This window comes from Peromyscus eremicus, chromosome 7 (genome assembly GCF_949786415.1).
Source record: "Peromyscus eremicus chromosome 7, PerEre_H2_v1, whole genome shotgun sequence".
NCBI lineage: Eukaryota > Metazoa > Chordata > Mammalia > Rodentia > Cricetidae > Peromyscus > Peromyscus eremicus.
The window spans coordinates 104,378,220-104,400,499 of record NC_081422.1 but is presented as its reverse complement, the minus strand read 5'-3'; the positions used below and the strand labels follow the sequence as shown (position 1 = coordinate 104,400,499).

General features: G+C 51.0%; 2 protein-coding genes across 2 annotated transcripts in view; one reads left to right on the top strand and one right to left on the bottom strand.

The window, feature by feature from the left end:
• The window catches only part of Ccdc12 (coiled-coil domain containing 12), a 56,352-nt gene extending 48,059 nt beyond the window's left edge, over window positions 1–8,293 (bottom strand). The window contains exon 1 of the mRNA XM_059268758.1: window positions 8,011–8,293. Within this exon, the coding sequence (XP_059124741.1) occupies window positions 8,011–8,106 (96 nt within the window). The 5' untranslated portion in view covers window positions 8,107–8,293. The remainder of the gene's footprint in view (window positions 1–8,010) is intronic.
• A 2,131-nt stretch (window positions 8,294–10,424) lies between these two features.
• Nbeal2 (neurobeachin like 2) overlaps window positions 10,425–22,280 on the top strand; it is a 31,153-nt gene continuing 19,297 nt past the window's right edge. The window contains exons 1-6 of the mRNA XM_059269093.1: window positions 10,425–10,475; window positions 20,713–20,801; window positions 20,881–21,009; window positions 21,125–21,206; window positions 21,287–21,411; window positions 21,812–21,894. Of these exons, the coding sequence (XP_059125076.1) occupies window positions 10,425–10,475; window positions 20,713–20,801; window positions 20,881–21,009; window positions 21,125–21,206; window positions 21,287–21,411; window positions 21,812–21,894 (559 nt within the window). The remainder of the gene's footprint in view (window positions 10,476–20,712; window positions 20,802–20,880; window positions 21,010–21,124; window positions 21,207–21,286; window positions 21,412–21,811; window positions 21,895–22,280) is intronic.

Sequence of the window (22,280 nt, the reverse complement as noted above, 5' to 3'; positions counted from 1 at the left end):
GGAGGATCTCTGTGAATTCGAGGCCAGCCTGGTCTACAGAGTGAGTTCCAGGACAGCTAGGGGTGTTACACAGAGAAACCTTGTCTCGAAAAACCAAAAACCAAAATCCTGATGCTTGGCACAATATTAATAAACACGGAAAATCTGTGCCAACTAGGCTTATATTATGGTCTAGAGAGTAAAGCTCTTTTTTTCCCCCCGGAGCTGAGGACCGAACCCAGGGCCTTAGCAAGCATTCTACCACCGAGCTAAACCCCCAACCCCGAGAGTAAAAGCTCTTACAATGCAAGACTGATGACCCAAGTTTGATTCCTGGATCCCACATAAAGGTGGGAGAAGAGAACAGATCCATAAAGCTGTTCTCTGACCTCCCTACACACCTTAAACCCATCATAATATACAACAATAATTAAAAAGAAAAAAAAAAGAGAGAGCTTGGACTTATGCTAAGCAAAATAAGCCAAACACAACAGGATATCTACTATCTAATGAAGTCTCTAGAGCAGGGAAATTCAAACCTCATGAAAATGGGAGCTGGAGTGAAGGAAATGGTACATTATTGCCTAATAGGTGTAGTGTTTCTGCTAAAGTTGGTAAGAGCTTTGGAAACAGTAGTGATGATTACGCAACACCCCACCAACTTCGTACAACTGAAAAAGAGTTAACGGCACGTTTCGTGTTTTACAGTCTACCACACACATACAAATGTGGCAGGAAAGAAGACGGCAACGAGCAGGAAAAGGGGAGCTGGGACAGGCTAGAGCCTTCTTTTTTCTTTCCCGTCTTCAAAATGTGCTTGTTTATATTTTATTTTATGCATATGAGTGTTTTGCCTGCATGCGTGTGTGTACACCGTATATGTCTGGTGCTCCCAGGTCAGAAGAGGGTACCTGAGTCCCGGAACTTGAGTTATGGATGGCTGTTAGCTTCCCTGTAGGTGCTAGAAACTGAACTCAGGTCCTCCACAGGAGCAACAGATGCTCTTAACTGCTGAGCCATCTCTTCGGCCCTTTTTTTAAATTCTTTTTGTTATTGTTTGTTTGTTTTCGAGACAGGGCTTCTCTGTGTAGCCCTGGCTGTCCTGGAACTCACTCTGTAGACCAGGCTGGCCTCAAACTCAGAGATCTGCCTGCCTCTGCCTCCCAAGTTCTGGGATTAAAGGTGTACGCCACCACCGCCCAACTTCTACTGTGGATTCTTAAGCTTGTTCTCCACTTACATGATAACTGAACATCTTTTGGGATAATGGTTAGAGGTTTGGCACAGACAGCACAGGCTGGTATCTTCAAAGAGGTTCGGTCAAACAGGTCTCGTTTACCTCCATTTTATCTGCAAAGCATCATTTACACTCTGGAAGTACAAATTGGTTTTGAAGTCCTGAAGTAATTTCTTACACCAGATGCTGAGTTTGCAGATCAGCTCACTGAACTTCTGACCACGTTTCATTTCACTGAGTGCCACAGTACCCACCGACACCCCTCCAGCAGCAGGCACACTCTGCGTGGCTTTGGCAGCCAGCTGTTTTCTGCATGTCTCACTGCCAGTGGACCTTCGAACAGTCTGCTATGTACCAGCCATCTTAACCCACCCTTTCCCTTTGGCTGGAGGGCGGCGACCCACAGGCTGGCTGGCATTAGTGGCAGCAGTGTGGTGGTAGCTACAAAACACAAGTTGGCTGCAGTCACTCTAACAGTGGACGATGGGCCTGCACAAGCTGTGTCTTGTAGTGCCCAGCATTATGAGAGGAAGATCTTAAATGATCCAAATTCAAACTCTGAAATATAATTTCAAGTGATGCAAATGTGCATCATTTTCACACAACTGAAAAGTTTTTTGAAATCTAGGAGCTGGGGAGCTGGGTCAGCACATAAAAACAGACGTTATGCAAACCTGATGATCTGAGTTTGATTCTCAGAACCCAAGTAAAGAAAGCCAGATGTGGAATCCCACGCCTGCAGCGCAAAACCTAATTGTCTTAAAAAATAAAAACCTGGAGCCAGATATTGGAGTAAATGCTGAAAGATCAGAGAGACAAAGGAGCAAACCATGGCCACCTCTTACCTTACCAACTCCTCAGTCTAAAAGGGTGAGCTCCTGTCTCCTCCCCCTGAAAAGGTGAGCTCCTGTCTCCTCCCCCTTATATTCCTCTCTCCGCCCAGCCATATCATATTAGAAGGAGCAGTAGTGCTTGGTGGCACAGGTCTGTAATCCCAGCTGCTCAGGAGGCTGAGGCAGATTACAAATTCAAAAGGTATGCCTGGATTACAGAATGAGTTCAAAGCCAGCTTAACAAAACCATGTCTCAGAGTGAGAGGGCCGGGAATACACAGCTCAGTGGTGCTGAATGCCTAACTGGCCTGAGGATCTAAATTTGATTATTAGTACCACAAAATAAAGGTAAAAATTCAGTGTGTAAAAGACTTATCAGCCAGGTTTGGGGAGGCAGATGCAGGAGGATTATCTATGAGTTCAAGGCCAGCCTGGTTGGTCTACAGAGTGAGTTCCAGGACAGCCAGGGCTACACAGAGAAACCCTGTCTCCAAAAAACCAAACCAACCAAACAACAGAGAGCTATCTTCTGTTCTCAGGGTCTCTCTCTCCTTCCTCTGGTGCTCATTTGGTCTCAGTCATGTGATCTTGGGCACATGACCTAACCACTACTAGTTGAGCTTCCATCCAGAAGTTAACAGTAAACCCTTCCTCCCACTGACTTATCGGGTTGTCATCAAGATAGATAAGATAATCTGGGCTGGTGACACATTCACCCAGTTAACTCTCAAAGTGCTGTTGTATTTAATAATAAACGAAACCGTTAGAGCTACAGACAAAACCAGAGTCTCCAGGAACTCCTACCTCTCTTTCCTCCTTTCCCTCTACAGGGCTATCTCCAGCTAACACTAGACACAGTGCACTTGCTATTTGTCTCCCCAGTCAAACAGAGGATAACTGGGAGAGCCGGCTTTCCCCACTGCTACACTTTCAGCGCCTGAACCTGCACATGGTATACTCAGTATATAATCCTGCTCATTTAGGAACAGACTGCCAGCTCCAATGACCCCTTCAGAATCAAACCAAACATTCTGTCACGCAAACTGAAAACCAAGGGAAAAACATTCTAACTTCCCTTTCTAATCAAGAAAAGGACGAGGGGATAAAATCTAGAACCTAGAGAAAGGGTCAGGCCTGTTGCAACACACCTTTGAATTCCAGCACTTAGTGGGCAGAGGAAGGTAGATCTCTGAGTTCCAGGCCAGCCAAGGACACGGACACCATGTCTCAAAACCCTCCACCTCCTCCAAAAGAGCCTGTAGATAAGGAAACAAACCAGGAGAAGGCAAAAACTTCTGAGTCAAGATGGAAGCTTTACAGCTACTTCTACTTTACTTTAGATTTCTTTTCTTCCAATTTCATATGTATGAGTGTATGCCTGCATGCATATATGTGTACCACATGCATGAAGTGCCTGCGGAGGCCAGAAGAGAATATTGGATCCCCTAGAACTGGAGATACAGACAGTTGTGAGGAGCCACATGGATGCTGGGAACTGAACCCGGACTGCCTGCAAGAGCAACCAGTGCTCTTAACTGCTGAGACGTCGTCTTTCTAGCCCTACTTCTTAAAGAGAATGAGAGACAACTCCAAGGACCAATAGTGAGCTCTTGATTCTAACGCAGAAGCCACACAATTCCCACATGCAAACTTTCTAGAACTAAGACAAAAACTTCCTGAAGTCAGACTATGAAAATTTAACCTAATTAAACAGCAACCAGTGTCAGTGAACTAAATAATCCAGATGAAATGTACAAATCCATAGAGAAACACAAACCATCTAAACTGACTCATGAAGAAAAAAAATTTGAATAGATTTACACCTAGTAAGTAAAGGAGTAACAGATCAGCTCAGAGATGTAACTCTTGGCTAGCATGCACAAAGCCCTGAGTTCATCCCAGAACCACAAGAGTTTTGTTTTTTTTTTTTGGAACACGGTTCAATCAGGAAAGTGTCTGCCAAGCAGGCTTGAGGACCTGAGTTCTGAGATCCCCAGCACCCACACGACCATATAAAAACCAGGTGATTTACATCTGTGACTGAGGGAGCCAGAGGTTGAAAGGATCCTTGGAGCTAACTGGCCAGCCAGCCTAACCAAAGTAATGAGATCTAGATTCAGTGAGAAGAGACTGAAAATAATATGAACTGGACGGTGGTGGTGCACGCCTTTAATCCCAGCACTCGGGAGACAGAGGCAGGCAGATCTCTGTGAGTTTGAGGCCAGCCTGGTCTACAGAGTGAGTTCCAGGACAGCCAAGGCCAAACAGAGAAACCCTGTCTCAAAAAATAAACAAACAAACAAATAAAAATAGGGGAACTGGCCGGGTGTTGGTGGTGGCGCACACCTTTAATTCCAGCACTCAGGAGGCAGAGACAGGCGGCCAGCCTGGTCTACAGAGCGAGATCCAGGACAGGTACCAAAACTACACAGAGAAACCCTGTCTCAAAAAAAAAAAAAAAAAAAAAAAAAAATGGCAACTGGCTAAGTCAATAAAGCACGTGCTCTGAAAGCATGAGGACCTAAATTGAGATCCCCAGAACTCACGTGACAACAAAAAAGCAAAGTGTGGTTACACATCTGTAACCCTAGCACAGAGGGTGCAGAGCCAGGTCCCTCCCTGCAGCTTGCTGGCCAGCAGATCTAGCTAATATCTGAGCACGAATTCAGTGAGAGAAACCCTCACACCCGATGTCAACCTCTGGTCTCCAAAAGCATAACACACCTGCACACATATACATTCTACATACACATACACACACACAAAAGATGGAATGAAATCAAGAAAGACACCTAATATTGACACACTTGCACACCCAAATACACATGAACAGTACATGCTCCTCCTGGCCCAAGAAAAGACAAAATCCTCAAAACAACAACCCAGACCTCTTCGGTGGTCACTTCTAGCATACAATTAAAGGTCCCCAGTACCACATAAAATCCAACCTGGTGGCTCAGGTTTATAATCCCAGCACTGAGAGGTTGGAGGCAAAGGGATTTAACTCAAGGTCATCCTCTACCACTTGATGAGTATGAAACCAGTCTCCGGCTACAAGAAATCCTATCTCAAAAACAAAGACAACAACAAAACAAAAAGTCTAACAAGACAACATCCACAGCTGAAGAAACTGAAAACAACTTAGTTAAATGGAAGGCATCCCATATTTAAAATGATGATATTGCCGGGCGGTGGTGGCACACGCCTTTAATCCCAGCACTCAGGAGACAGAGCCAGGCGGATCTCTGTGAGTTCGAGGCCGGCCTGGGCTACCAAGTGAGTTCCAGGAAAGGCGCAAAGCGACACAGAAAAACCCTGTCTCGAAAAACCAAAAAAAAAAAAAAAAAAAAAAAATGATGACATTATCTCAAATGATTTACAGATTCAAGGCAATCCCTACAAAATCTCAACAATGCTCTTTACAAAAACAGGAAAACTCATTCCAAAATTCAGATGGAATCTTCCTGTTCTGTTCTTTTGAGAAAGGTCCCTTTCAATGTGCATCCAAGGCTGGCCTTCAACCCCCAAGCAGTCCTCCTGCCTAAGCCTCTTAACTGATGGGCTAATAATCACGCACCACCACCCCTAGCTTCCTATGGAATGTTAAGGGAACCTTCAGGGCCAAAACAATCTTGAAAAGGAACTAAGTTACACCACTTAAACTAATTTCAAAACTTACTGCAGGCCTGATGTGGTGGCACACACCTTCAATCTTGGCACTTGGGAGGCAGAGGCTGGCAGATCTCTGAGTTTGAGACAAATCTGATCTACAGAGTTCCAGGACAGTCAGGGCTACACAGAGAAACCCTGTCTCTAAAAAACAAAAGGCAAACAAACAAAGCAACAGCAAAAAAACTTACTGCAAGGCTATACAATTCAAAATAATGTAAAGCTGGACAAGGTGCCACCTGCCTGTAATACCAGCTCCTCACGGGAAATAAAACAGGAGAGTCCTAAATTCAAGGTTAGCCTGGACAACACAGCAAAATTCATCTAAAAAAAAACCAAAACCAAAACCAAAAAACTATTTATCTCAGTTGGACGGTGTTGGCGCACGCCTTTTTCCCAGCACTCAGGAGGCAGAGACAGGCGGATCTTTGTGAGTTCGAGGCCAGCTGGGTCTGCAGAGTGAGTTCCAGGACAGGCTCCAAAGCTACACAAAAGAAAACTCTGTCTCGAAAAAACCAAAGGGAAAAACAAAACAAAACAAAAAAAACAACAACAACAAAAAAAAAACTATTTATCTCTATGTATCTCATTGCTGGGGCTGGAGAGATGGCTCGGTGGTTAGAGCATTTGTTATGAACACATGAGGACCTGAGTATAGATCTAAGCACCCACCTAACAGGCTGAGCATGGGCTTGCACTTGCCTATAACCCTAGCACTGTGGAAGGGCAGAGACAGGAGGATCTCCAGGCTTGTTGACTGCCAGCCTACCCCAAAACAAACAAGCAAAAATACACCACAAACTTCGGTTAGAGGAGAGACCCTGCCTCAAGAGTTAGGCAGAGTGACAGATGAGGATTAGAGTGAAGCCTGAGCTTCCCTGGGTCAGGTGCTGGAGGACAATCATCTGACGGCTCTCACAGGCTGCCAACAAATGCAGACGCCCATTTGGCCAGCTTTCGCTCTCAAGTACTTCCCCTCTCACTTTCTCACAGCGTAGCACAAGGTATAGTACACAGTTATTCCGAAAGGAAAACCAAGACCAACCGAGACCAACCAATCTGGTTTTTGATTAAGTCGGAAGTGGCAGATCTGTTTTATTTTATTAAGCGAGGGTTACTTTTTATCTATATAACAACAGAGCCAACAACTCCCAGCCTCTTGGGCTCTTTCATTACCGATTTTCTCTATTAGATTTCAAAATAGCCCACGAAAAGTAAACGCAGTTATTCCTCCACTGGAGAACTGAAAGAAACCAGGCTCAGGAACATGAAACAATTTGTCTCAAGTCTCACACCATCAAGTGACACAGCCAAAGTCTGCACACAGGTAGTGAATTTCAGAGTTCTCCCTCTTCATTACTCTGGAAAGACCAGCAAGTAGAGATGAATCCAGGCCATCTCGTTGGCTAACTAAAGGAAAGTGCTTCCGAATCTGGTAACTAAGAGGTCAGTAAGCCAAGCTGGGAAAGAAAAGGGAACCTTCTTTCCCTGCAGTCCACCCACACATCGTTTGGACTTTTGCCGGATGGACTCCGGCTGCACATCCACAGCAAAGTCATTCGCTGTCCTAACGGAACCCTGGGTGGGCAGGTGACAGAAAGCCGGGCCGGTGGGGCCAACCAAAAACGGAGAGAGAGAGAGAGAGAGAGAGAGAGAGAGAGAGAGAGAGAGAGAGAGAGAGAGAGAGAGAGAGAGAGAGGAGAGAGAGGAGAGAGAGGAGAGAGAGAGAGGAGAGAGAGAGAAGAGAAGAGAAGAGAGAAGAGAAGAGAAGAGAAGAGAAGAGAAGAGAAGAGAAGAGAAGAGAAGAGAAGAGAAGAAAAGAAAATTAAGAAAGAAAGTAAAGAAAAGGCGAACCCCCAAAGTATGTAAAAAGTTGTCGGCCGGGCAGTGGTGGCGCACGCCTTTAATCCCAGCACTCGGGAGGCAGAGCCAGGAGGATCTCAGTGAGTTCGAGGCCAGCCTGGGCTACAGAGTGAGTTCCAGGAAAGGCACCAAAGCTACACAGAGAAACCCTGTCTCGAAAATTAAAAAAAAAAAAAAAAAACTGAAAGTTGTCCTTGCAACAACTCGCACGCATTCCGCATCTCGATTGTCCCGCGGGGACCACTGCCCAAAGCGCATGCGCGAGACAAGCCTATCTCAGCCCCGGAGTCCAGCGCCGTTCCTATTGCGCATGCGCTACTCGCGCGCGCACGCGCACCTTGACGATAGTGTTTCCCTAGCCCTCAGCTCTCCCACTCTGACCCAGAACACTGGCCTCCATGCCTGCAGCTCTCACTCCACGCCCCTCACCTTGCGCCCGGTTTTCTCCCGGAGGGCCTTCAGCCGTTCTTTGCGCCGCAGAGCCTCTTCCTCAAGGCGACCCACACCGGCAGCAGCCGCCGCCATTTTCCCCGAGGCCCCTCCTTGTGTCTCCGCTCTGCGCAGGCCCAATGAGTAGAAGAATGTTTTATGGCCAATCCCGGGACGCGAATGGAGAGCCGGAAGCCCTGAAAACCAATCAATGCTGAGTTGCTACAGGAGGACACGCCCTTTGCTCTGGAGCAACCTGTACAGCGAGTGAGCCGGCTGGGTCGGGGAAAGGCGTTAAGGTTCGATTTGTCCAACACTGATCAGTAAGAAAGCAAGTAGAATCAGACCTGAGAGGAAGAGATTAGAGTGAGTCGATGGCTCTGGTTTTGCCTAACCACCACCCACCTCTCCCGGTTGCCCTCTTAGAATGCTTACCCATCCTTATCCACTTGTGCTGATTCTTCAAGGCGCCAGTGCCTTGAGAAACATTCCCTGGGCCGGGTGTGGTGGCGCACGTTCATAATTCCAGCACTTCAGAGGCCGAGGCAGCAAAATTATGGGTTCGAGTTCAGTCTGGGTTACGTAAGGACACCAGACACCAGAAACCTTCCGTGGCCACTCTCGTTCTCACTCTGAGGTCAGCCTCTCCTCTACAGACAGCAGCCAGGGGCACCTCGGACTCCCCTGATGGGTTGCTCCTAAGCGTCTCTGCCCACTCTGCTCCAGACCTGCCCAGTTCGAGGCCTGGCTGCATGGCCTTTTCCTTTGAACTCAAGAATGACCTCTCATCCCTTTCTGGAGCAGCAGCACACTCAGGGTCAGGCTCTGGTCTCTGGAGAAAAGCAAACATCAACCAGGGCCAAGTAAGCGCCACAGAACTTACTCCTTCCCCCCAGTTTATGAAGAGGTCGTAGCAGATGGTCCCAGATGCATGCACTCCTTTCTTCCCTACCCTTCTTTCCAGGAAATGACGAGCCCATTAGCAACGGTGCTCCCTGTCTGGAATGTGTGTTATAAAGTTGGTCCACAGGTGAATGCTCTCCCCTCCTAGCTCCTTCAAATGCCACAGCCCCGTAACCTCACTGTCCTGGGTTAACCTCTGTCTAGGACCTCCCATCACAGTAGGAGATTGGGTGGCTGCCTAGTGTATAGGTTATCCGTGCTTAGGAAATGTCAGCTCAGACTAGGATGCATGGGACAAGAGGAAAAGGCCAGAATGTAAGGGTCATTCACTCCAAGAGTACAAAACAGGGCAGAAATAAGGACAAAGTCAGCCTTCTCTTGGCCACCCAAGATCTAGGGCACTCCAGACTGATCAGTTCCTAGGACCAATCGGATCTGTCTGGACCTAGCAAACTTTCCCCGCTCCTAACAAAGAACCTGATTCCTATCCAACACCAGGGACTCCCTCACTTCACAAGCAGTCTGGGCACAAGGAAAGGGACAGAGGGGTGGTGACAGTGACCCAGCAAAGAGTCAGCCAGGCCTAGATCCCTTGTTCTTGCTGCCCCTGTGATCCTCATTCCACCTCTCTGGGCCTCAGTTTTTCCATTCAGTAAAATAGGCATGAGGCACCCCTGAGGCATCTCCCTCAGGTCAAACGAACAAAAATGACAAGCAAGTACTGGGCCCTGGGAGGAGGGGTTGATCCCAAGGGAGCAAGTGGGAAGGCTTCCTAGAGGGAGGTCCACTTGGTTAAGGATCTGCCCAATGGAAGGCGCCGCTCCTCTGCAGGTAGGTTTGCCCTGCAGTCCCGACAGTTCTTCCCATCCAGCTCAGCACTCAGCAAGAACTCAAAGGTGGCACTTGTCTTCCATAAAGCTCTTAGAACAGAACCTTGCACGTAGTTAGCCACAAGTGGTCCTCATGGACGACGTTATTATTAGTATTTGTTGAAGGGCCCTAGTCATCCCCGCGCGAACCGCAGTCCCTTCCTGGAATAGCGATAATGCCAAGCCTGATAGGTTATATACCAGGTTGGACAACTCAGGAAGCCTGTGCCCGCCCCCTAACCCGGGAGGCTTGAAATGATCCTGCCCGTGGTTCTGAATGGACTCTGCCTGCGAGGGGCGGGACTCGGCGCGACCTCCGGGCCGCCCTGACCTCAGGCTCCTCCTCCAGCATGACTCCCCGCCCTTTGCACAGTGCAAAGAGGCGGGGCAGTGGCTCCGCCGCGACAGACAGCGAAGTGTAGGAAGCCGGCCGCGGGGAGGAGGAGGAGGAGGAGGGGCGTGTAGACTTTGGTGACTGAGCGCGACAGGGTCGGGAGCCGCGGACTTCCCCCCAGCAGTACAGAGCCGCTCCGCCCCGGAGTGACGCCCTCCCGCCCATGGGCCTGGCCCGGGGCAACCGGCGGGCGGCGCGGAGGAGGTGGCGACAGGTGGCGCGCAGCAGGGCCAGAGCCGGGTCAGGCCATGGCCGCCTCGGAGCGGCTCTACGAGTTGTGGCTGCTCTACTACGCGCAGGTGAGCCCGTCCCGCCCCTGGTCCGCGAGGCCCCCAGATCCCCGCGCGCAGTGCCAGCTGCACCTGCGTCGGGCGCCCCCACTCCCCCGGGCCGCAGATAGGCGCGCGCACGCGGGGCTCCAGTCCCGCACACACGTGCGTGTCCCAGGCTGGCGGGATGTCTGGGGCATTTGTGCCAGGGGGCAGTGTTCGCGGGCGCGCACTGTACTGCAAGTCCCCCAGCGAAACCGCGCAGCCTCAGTTACCCTGGCAGTCTCTCCTCATCCCTTTCACAACTGGGTAAACTGAGACCTGGAAAGAAAGGGACTCAGTTTGCATGTAGGCTGTTTCTCCTGAAGGGCGCGTTTACGATAAGTGGTCGTGGCTAGAATGTCGTGTAGGCTGGGGGACCCGGCAGGTGCCACTCCTTACTGTGATCAAACGTTAGTCGCCTCGGACTCCTCCAGAGAAGTACTTAGTGCCGAACTCTTGCTGTGCTTGAGGCAACCTTAGTCTTCCTCCATTCTGCAGTGGGGCAGGATCGTCGGGGGTGAAGCCAGGAAGGAGATTTGACAGGGATCCTCCGGAGGGACTGTGACCCGTGTGATTCAGACTCAACGTGACTGTCACACACAGAAGCCCCGCTTTCCTTCTGCACTGGAAGCAGGGAGTGATCCTAGGGTCACGCCTCCCTTCTTGCACCTGCTTGGCACTAGGTGCCTAGCTCAGGTGTGCCCTGGACACAATGGTCCATTGTGTGTCCCTGAACAGCTTGTCACTGGGAGCAGGGATGTGGGGAGAGCTCATGCTCAACCTTGGCCCTCTGAAGAGGCTGGCTGATGGTCCCTTCGGAACACAGGGTCTGAGTCTTAAGAGTCACAGCTTCTTTCGCTTGGACTGGTGGCGTGTAGAAGAGTCCGTCCTAGAGTAATCCAGCCCAAGCTCATTGCACCTTTAAGCCTCTCAGTACCTGTCTGTAAAATCAACACGATCTTGCCCTCAGGCCACCCGAACTTTGTAGAGAAGGGGCCACTATGGCTGGTGTAGGTCAGAAAAGTCTAACTTGGTTGGACGGTGGTGGCGCACGCACTCGGAAGGCAAAGCCAGGCAGATCTCTGTGAGTTCGAGGCCAGCCTGGTCTACAGAGCAAGATCCAGGACAGGCACCAAAACTACACAGAGAAACCCTATCTTGAAAAAAAACAAAAAAAAAGAAAAGAAAAGAAAAGAAAAAAGAAAAGAGAGAAGCCTGCCTCCCTGTACTCAGCCTCTGTGTCTCCATCCTAAAGGGAGATGACCAGCTGAAGAGAGAGTAAACCAGGTGGGGAATCCGAAGAGATGTCACTGTTGGGTTTTCCGGCTGGGTGGTCACTGCTGGAGACGTCCTGGTACGGCTCTCATAGTGGCCAGGCTGAACTCTGTCTGGATGAGACGTTAGCACTACTGTCTCTGTGTGCCCACCTCCCCCCAGATGGCCTCTTAGAGTAGGGCGTAGGTGGGGGGCACGAGCTCTCTGCTTGTAGTCTTGGAAGTCTGGACAGGCAGGGGGCAGCCTGGGACCGAGCCAACAAATAAATCCAGGATGTGAGAGCAAACCCAGGAGATGGGTGGGGCCAGGCTGCCTGGGGAGAGGAAGCCAGGCAGCCTCCCAGTGCAGCCTTCCTGCCTGCTCCCAGAACACCGTCCCACCCCTTCGCTGGGTTCCGAAGAGAGAGAGTGCTGCTAGGGACCCACTGTGTTTGTGTCCTGGGGTGTGTAAGGCAAGCATGGAGCCGACCGGTGTTAAGAGACCCTCAGAGCTCAGCGTGATGGCGCATGCCTGTGATTCAGCATGAGAGAGGTTGAGGCAGGAGGATTGCCAAAAGTCTGAAGCGGATCTAGGCTACAGACTTTTGAGACTTGTCTCAAAAGGAGAGAAAAGAGACCCCTCTTGTCAGTCACCAGCCAGGCAGCCAGCAACACAGGGCCCCTCCCTTCAGAGCCACCTACCATCTGCTGGCAAACCTGTTTCCCCAGTTGTGGGTCTGGGTGAGGACAGGGAAGCACCCCAGTTCCTGCCCTTCCTTCCCCCTAAAAGACCCCAGGTTGCCTGGACAGACATGCTTTCCCTCACCTGCATGGACCCTGCCCTCTTGGTGGGCTCTGGGAGGAAATGGGGGAGGGGCAGTATCAAAGTGCCCCTGGAGATTACTTAGTTGGAGTTCCTCAGGGTTCTCTTGGGGAAACCAAGTCACAGTCATCAGAAGAGTTCCTTTAGCAACCAAAGCTTTAGCGTGTGGTCAGGACGCCTCAGGTGGATCTTTCCCTGGGACAACACCTGTAGTTTCTTCTGCTGTAGCCTATCTTAATTTTCACATGCTTACCACAGCTTCTCGGAACCTAACATTCAGTAAGTGTTCCCGGGTGTTAGCCGAATGACTGGATGAGAAGATGCCCAGGGTAGTGACCAATCGGAAGTCAGCCCGGAGCAGGCACAGTTGGGATTTTAAGGGCTGAAGGCCAGGAACAACAAGAATGAGCACAGAGCAATGGAAAAGACAAGAAGCAAGCTTTCAGCCAGGCATGGTGGCAGGGCATGGCTGTCTGTCTGCCACCCCCCTTCACCTTTAATCCCAGCACTCAGAAGGCAGAGGCAGGCAGACCTCTGGTGAGTTCCTGGCCAGCCTGGTCTACAGAGTGAGACCCTGTCTGAAGGAGAAGGAGAAGCCGCAGCAGCCAGTTGTCAGGAGTAGGGAGCAGGGCAGAGCCGGCATGGTGAATGGTGGAGCACACCTACCAACGTGTCCTCAAAGAAGAAATGGGAGACGTATGAGAGGGCCGGGAGACTGGGACAGCACCTAGCAGGCTGGCGTTTGGGAAACATGTAAAAGTTAATGCAAAATAGCATGTAAATGAACAGCCCCTTTGCAGGCTGGAGCAGTAGTGTTGCTCACTAGCCCTCCACCCAGATGAGGGAGCTGAGGGTCACAGAGTGTGGCAGGACAGGAAATCCAAGCTGAATTCACCAGTTATGCCACTGAGGAAGGGACTCAGAGGCGATGTCCAAGTAGTTCTTTAGTTTTGCTCATTTTTCTCTCTGGTCTCTTATCCTTGTTCCGTGAGCTCTCCTGCCTCATGGAAACTTGACCAGACCTCTCTGCTCCTCTAGATCCTTAGCCGGGTCCTAATTCTTCCTGGACCTCAGTTTACCTCGTGTGTGTGTGTGTGTGTGTGTGTGTGTGTGTGTGTGTACACATATATACATATGTGTACATACATGTGGAGGCCAAAGAAAGACATCATGTGTGTGGGTGTTTTGCCTGCATGTATGTCTGTGTATCATATTCATGGCTGGTGTCCACGGAGGCCAGAAGAGGGCATTAGATCCCCTGGAAATGGAATTACAGACAGTTCTGAGTCACCCCATGGGTGCTGGGAATTGAACCCAGGTCTTCTGGAAGAGCAGCTAGTGCTCTTAATCACTGAGCCATGTCTAGTCTTCCACCTTATTTATTTATTTAGACAGTGTCTCACTGTGTAGCCCTTGATGGTCTGGAACTGATTACGGCTTTGGAACAGGCTAGCTTTGAACTCAGAGATCTGCCTGTCTCTGCCTCCTGAGTGCTGCATCTAATTTCTAAAAGCACATTTTAAAAATTATTAATTTGTGCGAGCGAGCGAGCACATATATGCCACGATGTACGAGTGAAGGTCAGAGGACAACATCCAGGAGGAGGTCTAACATGCTGGCCCCAGGGATCGAACTCAGGTTGTCAGCCTTGGTGACAGGTGCCTTTACCTGCTAAGCCGTCTCACCAGACCTCCGCTTTATTGATGAAGCTCACTGGCCAGTCGAGCTTGAGGAATCTGCCTATCATCACACCCACTCCTCCCCCCTCCCCCCTCCCCCCAGAGCTGAGGCTGTAGATGCAACCCTGGCTCTTCTGGGTGCTGGAGGATCTAAACTCACGCTTGGACGGCAGGCACTTTACTGACTTAGTCAGAGTCCTAGTGCTCTCATTTACTCTCTTTGGGTTGTTGTTGGTTGGTTGGTTTGGTTCGTTTTGGTTTTTGAGACAGGGTTTCTCTGTGTAGCCCTGGCTCTTCTGGAACTCACTCTGTAGACCAGGCTAGCCTCAAACTCACAGAGATTCACCTGCCTCTGCCTCTCAAGTGCTGGGATTAAAGGTGTGTACGCCACTGCTTATTCTTACTTTCTTAAATGGGCAAGTGTACCCAGCTCTTGGTCCCTTTCACACCTGAGGGGCAACTGAAGTTTCTTCCCCCCTGCCATTATTGCTAAGGCAACTGAAGGAGGAGGAACTTTAGTGATAGAAAAATGAGCATAGAGCCTGGGGTTGGGGGGGAAAGGCTGGTATCCTTGGGGTTGTTATGACAACTGAGGAGCTGATGGGGAAGTGTGGGATCCCCATGGAAACAGGGTCAGTTGCTATGGGAACCATGGCAGGAAATTCTCAGTTTCCATAGTGATGGGACAAGGAAAATGGCTAAGTATTGAAGGGTGTTATGGGGACCAATTAGGTCCACTCCTCTTAGTACTGCTTCAGGTAAGGGGCCAGAGACTGGCCTGGACACCCAGGCACTTACTGTGCTCAGTTGCTTCTGCTCCCTGGAAAAGTTGCCATCTTCCAGCTTCATCCGTGGCCTACAGTTCTTTTTTTTTTTTTTTTTAATAATTTTTTTTAAAGATTTATTTATTTATTATGTATACAGTGTTCTGTCTGCACACATCCCTGCAGGCCAGAAGAGGGCACCAGATTTCATTACAGATGGTTGTGAGCCACCATGTGGTTGCTGGGAATTGAACTCAGGACCTTTGGAAGAGCAAGCAGTGCTCTTAACCTCTGAGCCATCTCTCCAGCCCACTACAGTTCTTACAATGTAGCTCGAAGCCACCCTTGGCCTGGCATTGCCTTCTCCCCTCTTAATGCTGTAGGGAGGATGTTAGGGTTGAGAAGCTATCTTGTCCAGACCTATCCAGTCCTATTTCTTCCTGTTTGTTCCTAGAGGTGGAGGTAGCTCTGAGGGATCACCCAGGATTGAACTGTGACCCCTCGCCCTGCTGCTTGGAGCTCTTCCCTGGGGATCACACTCTACCTCCTCTGCCTAAGGCAGCAAACTGGGAATTGCCCTGGCGGCCTCAGCTCTTGCCTTCACTCATAGACAGGGATGGGGGGTGTCCTAGAATGCCAGGAATCTGGGCTGACCAGAGCCCCTGCCTTGGAGCTCCCAGCCATCTCACCCTTTACAATGCTGGATGATGCAGCGGCCACTGAGCAGACTGTTGCAGAGACAGTTGAAGCTGGAGGTGGTGGTGTACTCTTTTATCCCTGCATGGGAGGCAGAGGCAGGCAGATCTCTCTGTGAGTTGGAGGCCAACTTGGTCTACATAGTGAGACCCTTCTCAACTCCCCCTGACCCCACAAAGAGAGATATTGAAGCTCAGAGAGTTTTATGTTAACAGGCTACCCAGTGTTTAAACAGGGCCTGGGTTCCCAAACTCATACCGTCAGCCACCAGTCCCACGAGTAATCCCTACCCATACAGCAGCAATAAATTGTGTCTTCAGAGGGTTCTGATTCTGATTGAGGGCATTTCTGAAGAGGACACATGGGAAGTAAAGTATGTACCGCCCTGTGGGACGGGAGCAGCAAGCCACACCCTTGGACTAGTGGGTTTGGGGGCTGAGACTGGGGATGAGGGCATCACCTATGCAGAGCCTCATGTCAGAGGAAACCGTTGGTTTGCTCTGAAGATGGAGCCTGTGCCAGAGCAGTGACTGACTGATTCAGTGGTGATGGTGATGTCTGCCGGAGGCTTGCACTGGCCTTAGACTTGTCCACATAGCTCCGGAGGCCGTGTGGTGGCAGGCCGCCTAGCGGCCCCTCACCCTCTGACAGAAACTGCCCCCTCCAATGCTGCACGAGCATGCCCTCAGCCCACCAGAGTTACCTCTGAGTTCTAAGAAAGTGGCAGTTCCATGCCCACCAGGAACTGTTTGTGCCTCTCTAGCTCTTGGGAGTTCTTCCTCCCAATATTCTTTGAGTGTATTCGGGCCTGGTTGAGGACAAGTTGGGGTGATGGTGAGTTAACATTTTTTCGCCTATAGCAAGACCCAGGTATTCCCTCATAGGCTGAAGGGCTCTTGGGTGGGCTTGGCCTGTGTGGTTGTTCCTCATCTGTGCCAAGGTTCCCCTTCAGAACCAGAAAGGGCTAGAGGAGCCAGTGAGACAGGAGTACAGACTCAAGCTCTGCAGTCACACTCTCAGGCTCTGGACCCTGTCACAGGCAACACAACCATCCTGCTCCTGACCACTGCCCTGCCCTACCTTCACATGCACACGCACACGCACACGCACACGCACACGCACACGCACAGGCACACATGCACGCATGTGCGGGCTTCAGTAGAGACTCTGATATTTAGCACTATAGTTTCAAACAATGGAATCCAGGTCAGAGCTGCCCTGAGGCATCCTAGGGAGAAGGAGTGAGGCCCAGAAGAGAGGGACTGGCGGTTCCTCGTATCACTTGTTCTCTGCTTTTGACTCTTTCGTGCCCCTTCAGAGTCCATGAAGCCTGCCTTGATTGGCCTAGCCCTCAGCTGGATCAGCCCATTCTGGAGCATTTACAGGGCGAGACAGGCCAAGGGTGTGGTTCGAGGGACAGAAAGCTGGAGTGGCCATGAGGAAGATGGAAATTCCTGCTTAATTACCCCAAGCCCAAGTCATTGAGGCGGTAGAGTGGGGTGTAGAAGTCTGGGCCACAGTGTGATCAGAGGACAGAAAGCAGGCCCTGGCTGTACCAGGGACCTAGAGGGCTAGGCTGGGGAAGAGTCAGCTGGGGAATTAGGGACCCATATTTTGGGTCAGAGAAGACTGGTTTGACTAGGGGTAGTGAGGGATAGAAGAGGAAAGACAGTGTTGGACGTGTGTGTGTGTGTGTGTGTGTGTGTGTGTGTGTGTGTGTTGATGCTGGCTGACTTACTCTCTGCCTTATTTTCTGAGACAGTCTCTCACTACACCTAGAACACATAGATGTCCCATGGCTGGCCTTGGAGCTCCACACACCTGCTTGCCTCTGCCTCTGCACTGCTGAGGTCGGAAACATGTGCTGCTGGTCCTCTGTCTGTGGTGCTGGGGGTCTAAACATGGTTCTTCATGGTTATACGGCAAGCATTCTGACTGAGCCATCTCCCCAACCCAATGTTGGGACATTTATGAACCAGAAGGGTTCTATGAGACCACTGAGGCAGGGGTCAGGGTCGAATGGCCAGGTTCCCTAGCTTAAAACAAAGATCGGCTGCATTATCCCGGAAGGACTAGCTGGAGCCAGGGTGCTGAGTCTTCTCTGAGGCGTCTCACTTCTCCAGCTGTAATGGGTTCAGAAGAAATGCTCTTGAAGCCTGCTGTGCTCTGATAAAATGTCGAGAGTGTCACCTTAAAGGGGGAAAGGTTACTCTGGTTTGTGGTTTTGGACATTTCAATCCACAGTGGTCTAGCTCTGCTGCTTTTATGCCTATGACAGGACAGAAATATCATGACAAAGGAAAACTGCTTTACCTTATGTCAAGCAGAAAGGGGGGCTATGGGCGGGGTGGGGGAGACTACGCACAGGCCAGTTGTAAGTGCACAGGGACAAGATAGAGCTCCCAAGGGTGTGTCCCATGGCACTTCTACTCCATCTGTCCCAGTAGCCCATCAGATTATAAACCTATCAATGAATAATCCACTGATATGGTTAGAGCCTTCCTGATCCAATTACTTCCCTAAATCCCCACTAGAACACTTCTGCGTCAGAGACCAGGCCTTTAACATATGAGCCTTTGGGGTAATCCCCCAGATGTAACCTGGCCTTCTCAGGTGGTTCAGAGTCTGCGCATCATGGTCTTCCTGCTGGTTGATTGGGAAGGAGACTTTCAGGAAGGCTTAGAAGTCACAGTGATGTCCTGCTTCTTGATGTCGATGGTCCCTTTCTGGGTTGCCTGAGCTTTGCAAAAAGAGCTCGGCTGTGTAGTGAATGCCTATAATCCCAGTTCTCAGGAGTGGAGTCAGGAGTTCAAGAATAGCCTTAGTTACCTAGAGAGTTCAAGGCTTGCTGGGGCTATGTGAGACCCTGTCTCAAAAGTGGGGGAAAAACAGGCTAGGAGAGATAACTCAATGTTTGCTTCACAAGCCTGAGGACCCATGTAAAAGCTGGGCATGGCATCACATGTCTGTAACCCTAATACTTGGGGGCAGAAACCAGTAGATCCTGGGGACTCTCTGGATAGCTGGTGTAACCCAAATGGTGAGCTCTCCTTCAATGAGAGACCTTGTCTCAAAAATATAAGGTGGAGAGTGATAGACACATACAACTATCACACATACAACTATCTCCGGTCTACACACACACACACACACACACACACACACACACACACACACATTGTCTCAAAAATATAAGGTGGAGAGTGATAGACACATACAACTATCTCCGGTCTACACACACACACACACACACACACACACACACACACATTGTCTCAAAAATATAAGGTGGAGAGTGATAGACACATACAACTATCTCCGGTCTACACACACACACACACACACACACACACACACACACACACACACACACACGCATGCTCTCTCTCGCTCACACACACATACACTAGAAATAATAGATAACATAGACACAATGGATAGCTGCTCCCACTAGGTTTTGGGGGGCCTGCCCCCACTCTGCTGGCATCAATCCAGGTCAGGGCATGCTACATGGGAGGAGATATGCTACAGGCAGCATAAACAAGCCAGTCAGCCTTTATAACAGTGGTTCTCAATCTGTGGGTCTTGACCCCTCTGGGGACTCAAAAGCTCCCTTCACAGGCATCACCTAAGACCATCGGAAAACAGATGTTCATATTCTGATTCATAGCAGTAGCAAAATTACAGTTATGAAGTAGCAGTGAAAATAATGTTATGGTTGGGGTCAGCACAACACGAGGAACTGTGTTGAAGGGTCCCAGCGTTCGGAAGGGTGAGAACCGCTGCTCAGTGAAGTTTCCGCAGATCCTTAGGTATGAGGTCCCTGCCCCTAGGAGCAGTCTTCGGCCCTGTGGGCACAACTGAAGTGTGCCATCTTGCCCGTCTCCGCTGTGGTTCTCATCTCCTCTCTAATTTGGGAAAGGTCATTGCTCTCTGGTGGCAGTTGCTTGGGCGCCAAATTGGGGGAGGGACTAATGTACAGGCCAGGTCCCACTTCCATGTCCTAGAAATGGCGTCAAGTTAGGGCAAATGGCTAGCTGTCTCGCTGAGCAGAAGACCTGTGGAATCAGGTGGGTGGCCAGGTCCTGGTGAGGAACAGAGATATGGGAAGTCTTGCATATTTTCCCCTAGGCTTGAGGTCTTGAGCCAGGTTGGGAAATGTGGGTACTTTAAATGAAGGTTACTTGGTACCCTAACAGCAAGGATGGCACCCAGGGCAGGATGACCCCCACCCCGTGTGCTATAGGCCCTGCCCGTAATGTGTTTGTAGCCCAGGGTGCCCCAGGGCCCCCTCCACATCCCTGCGGTCTACTGGGAGGAAGCGGCTGCCCTCCCCCACCGTGACTCTGCGCTTCCTGCCCCAGCCAGGGTGGAGGAAACGTTTTTTCTGTTCACACCATAGTTTCCTTGGCGGCGCCCATACACTGGCTCAGCCACTACCCATCCCTCTTGTCCATGGAACCAGCTTTGGGGCCTGGGGTCCAGGTAAACAGCAAGGGTGGATGGAGGTTTCAGGACAGGGGTGGGCTGTTGTGCAAGGATGCTGTAGTGTTTCGAGGTATAAGTGTGACGTGGGTGCCTATCCAACAGTGTGTGTGCATCCTGGTGCACACGTAGCACCAGAAGGTTTTCAGGAGGTGGTGGCTGCAGAACTTGGAGAGGGTGGCAGCACAGGACACATCCCAAAGCTTTGGCTAGAGAGCAGGTAGCTATTGAATGGGAGATCAGCAGCAGCACTAGTGTGGCCCATAGCCACACCCCACTTAAGCTCCTCCTCTGCCTGTGTCAGGTCTGTGTGGGTACCAACCATTAGAATGGTGGGAACAAAGCCTGAAGGTTGGACTGAGAGAAGCAGATGAGGTTCTGGAGGTGACCTGTCGATACCACAGTCGTCTGGTTCTGACCTTCCAAGTTCCTGTTCTCCAGGACCCATCCCCCACTCCCTTTCTCCATCTCCACCACTCCACCTCTAATCCACCTATCCTTTTGGATATAATCTTTTGTCAACAGAAGGACCTTGGCTACCTGCAACAATGGCTGAAGGCCTTCGTGGGTGCCTTCGAGAAGAGTATCTCATTAACCTCCCTGGAACCTCGAAGGTAAGGCTGGGTTTGCATAGAGGTCAGGGCCAGGCAGGTAGAGCTGTCCTAGGCACTCGGCAACTCCCCCTTCTTACAGGCCGGAGGAGGCAGGTGTGGAAGTCCCTCTGCTACCCCTAGATGCTCTACATTCGCTAGCAGAGCAGCTGGACCAGGACAACCTGGAACAGGCCCTGCTCTTGCTGAAGCTCTTCATCATTCTCTGCAGGTGGCTTTTCCCTAGTGTCCTTTGAGAGTGGGCAGAGGCGTGGGTGTGTGAGCCAGGGAGTGAGGGAGACCTGGGACATTAGCGTGACCTCTCTTGTTCTTCACCCCCACCCCAGGAACCTGGAGAATGTAGAGGCTAGTCGGGGCCAGATACTGGTGCCCCGAGTGCTGGCCCTGCTCACTGGATTGATGGCTAAGGTGAGGGGCCTGCCCGGATAGGGCGGAGACAGACTGCAGGTACAGCTGGCCAACCCCCCTTCTCTCTCCCCACACTTCAGCTGAAAGGATCCTCCTCATCAAAGGAAGGCCATGGGACCCAGCTGGAGAATGTGGCCCTGCATGCTCTGCTCCTCTGTGAGGGGCTCTTTGACCCCTACCAGACCTGGCGGCGCCAGCAGAGTGGGTAAGACCCAGCCCTCCCTCCAGCAGGGAGACCTACCGGAGGCCAGAGAGACCTACCAGACACCAGGGAGACCTACCAGAGGCCAGGGAGACCTACCAGAGGCCAGGGAAACCTACCGGAGACCAGAGAAAGGAAAGGGAGACCTACCAGAGGCCAGGGAAACTTCCTGGAGACCAGGGAAAGGAAAGGGAGACCTACAGGAGGCCAGGGAGACCTACAGGAGGCCAGGGAGACCTACCGGAGGCCAGGGAAAGGAAAGGGATGGGATGGGACCATTGGTCTCATGGGACTAGCCTGTGTGCAGGCTGGAGGAGAAGGACCTGACCAAGGAGAGGTGAGAGTTCAGCTGATGGGTCCCCAGTGCGGGCTTCACCCCACCTCTCCCCACCCCCACCCCCAGGGAACTCATCAGCTCCAGGGAGAAGAGCAAATACAAGTTCCCTCCCGTCACTTTGCCCTGTGAATTCGGAGCCTTCTTCCAAGGTCAGTCTCCAGCCAGTCCTGCCCCCTAACCTGGGTCCCCTTCCTGTAGTTCCCTGATGCCCCCCACTAAACAGGAACTCCTTGGTGGTCTGGCCTGGGAGGGACACCGGAACCTCTAACAGCCAAGTAGCAGTTTCGGGGTAGAGAGAAGAGAAAGGGCATGCTTGGGCAAAGAATTTTTTTCCTAGGCTGGAATGAGGACTTTCCATCAGGGGGGTATTGACCTGTCCCCTGAATTGCTCATCTTCCTTCTCTCCCTCCTGGCTGCTCCCAGACACTTGTCCCTGTCCAGTCTCTTTGCTCGGGGAGCCCCCACCTGGGCTCTACCCTCCTCAGGCCCCTCTCTACACTAGCTGTCTGCACCTACTTCTTCTCTCCTGGAGGAA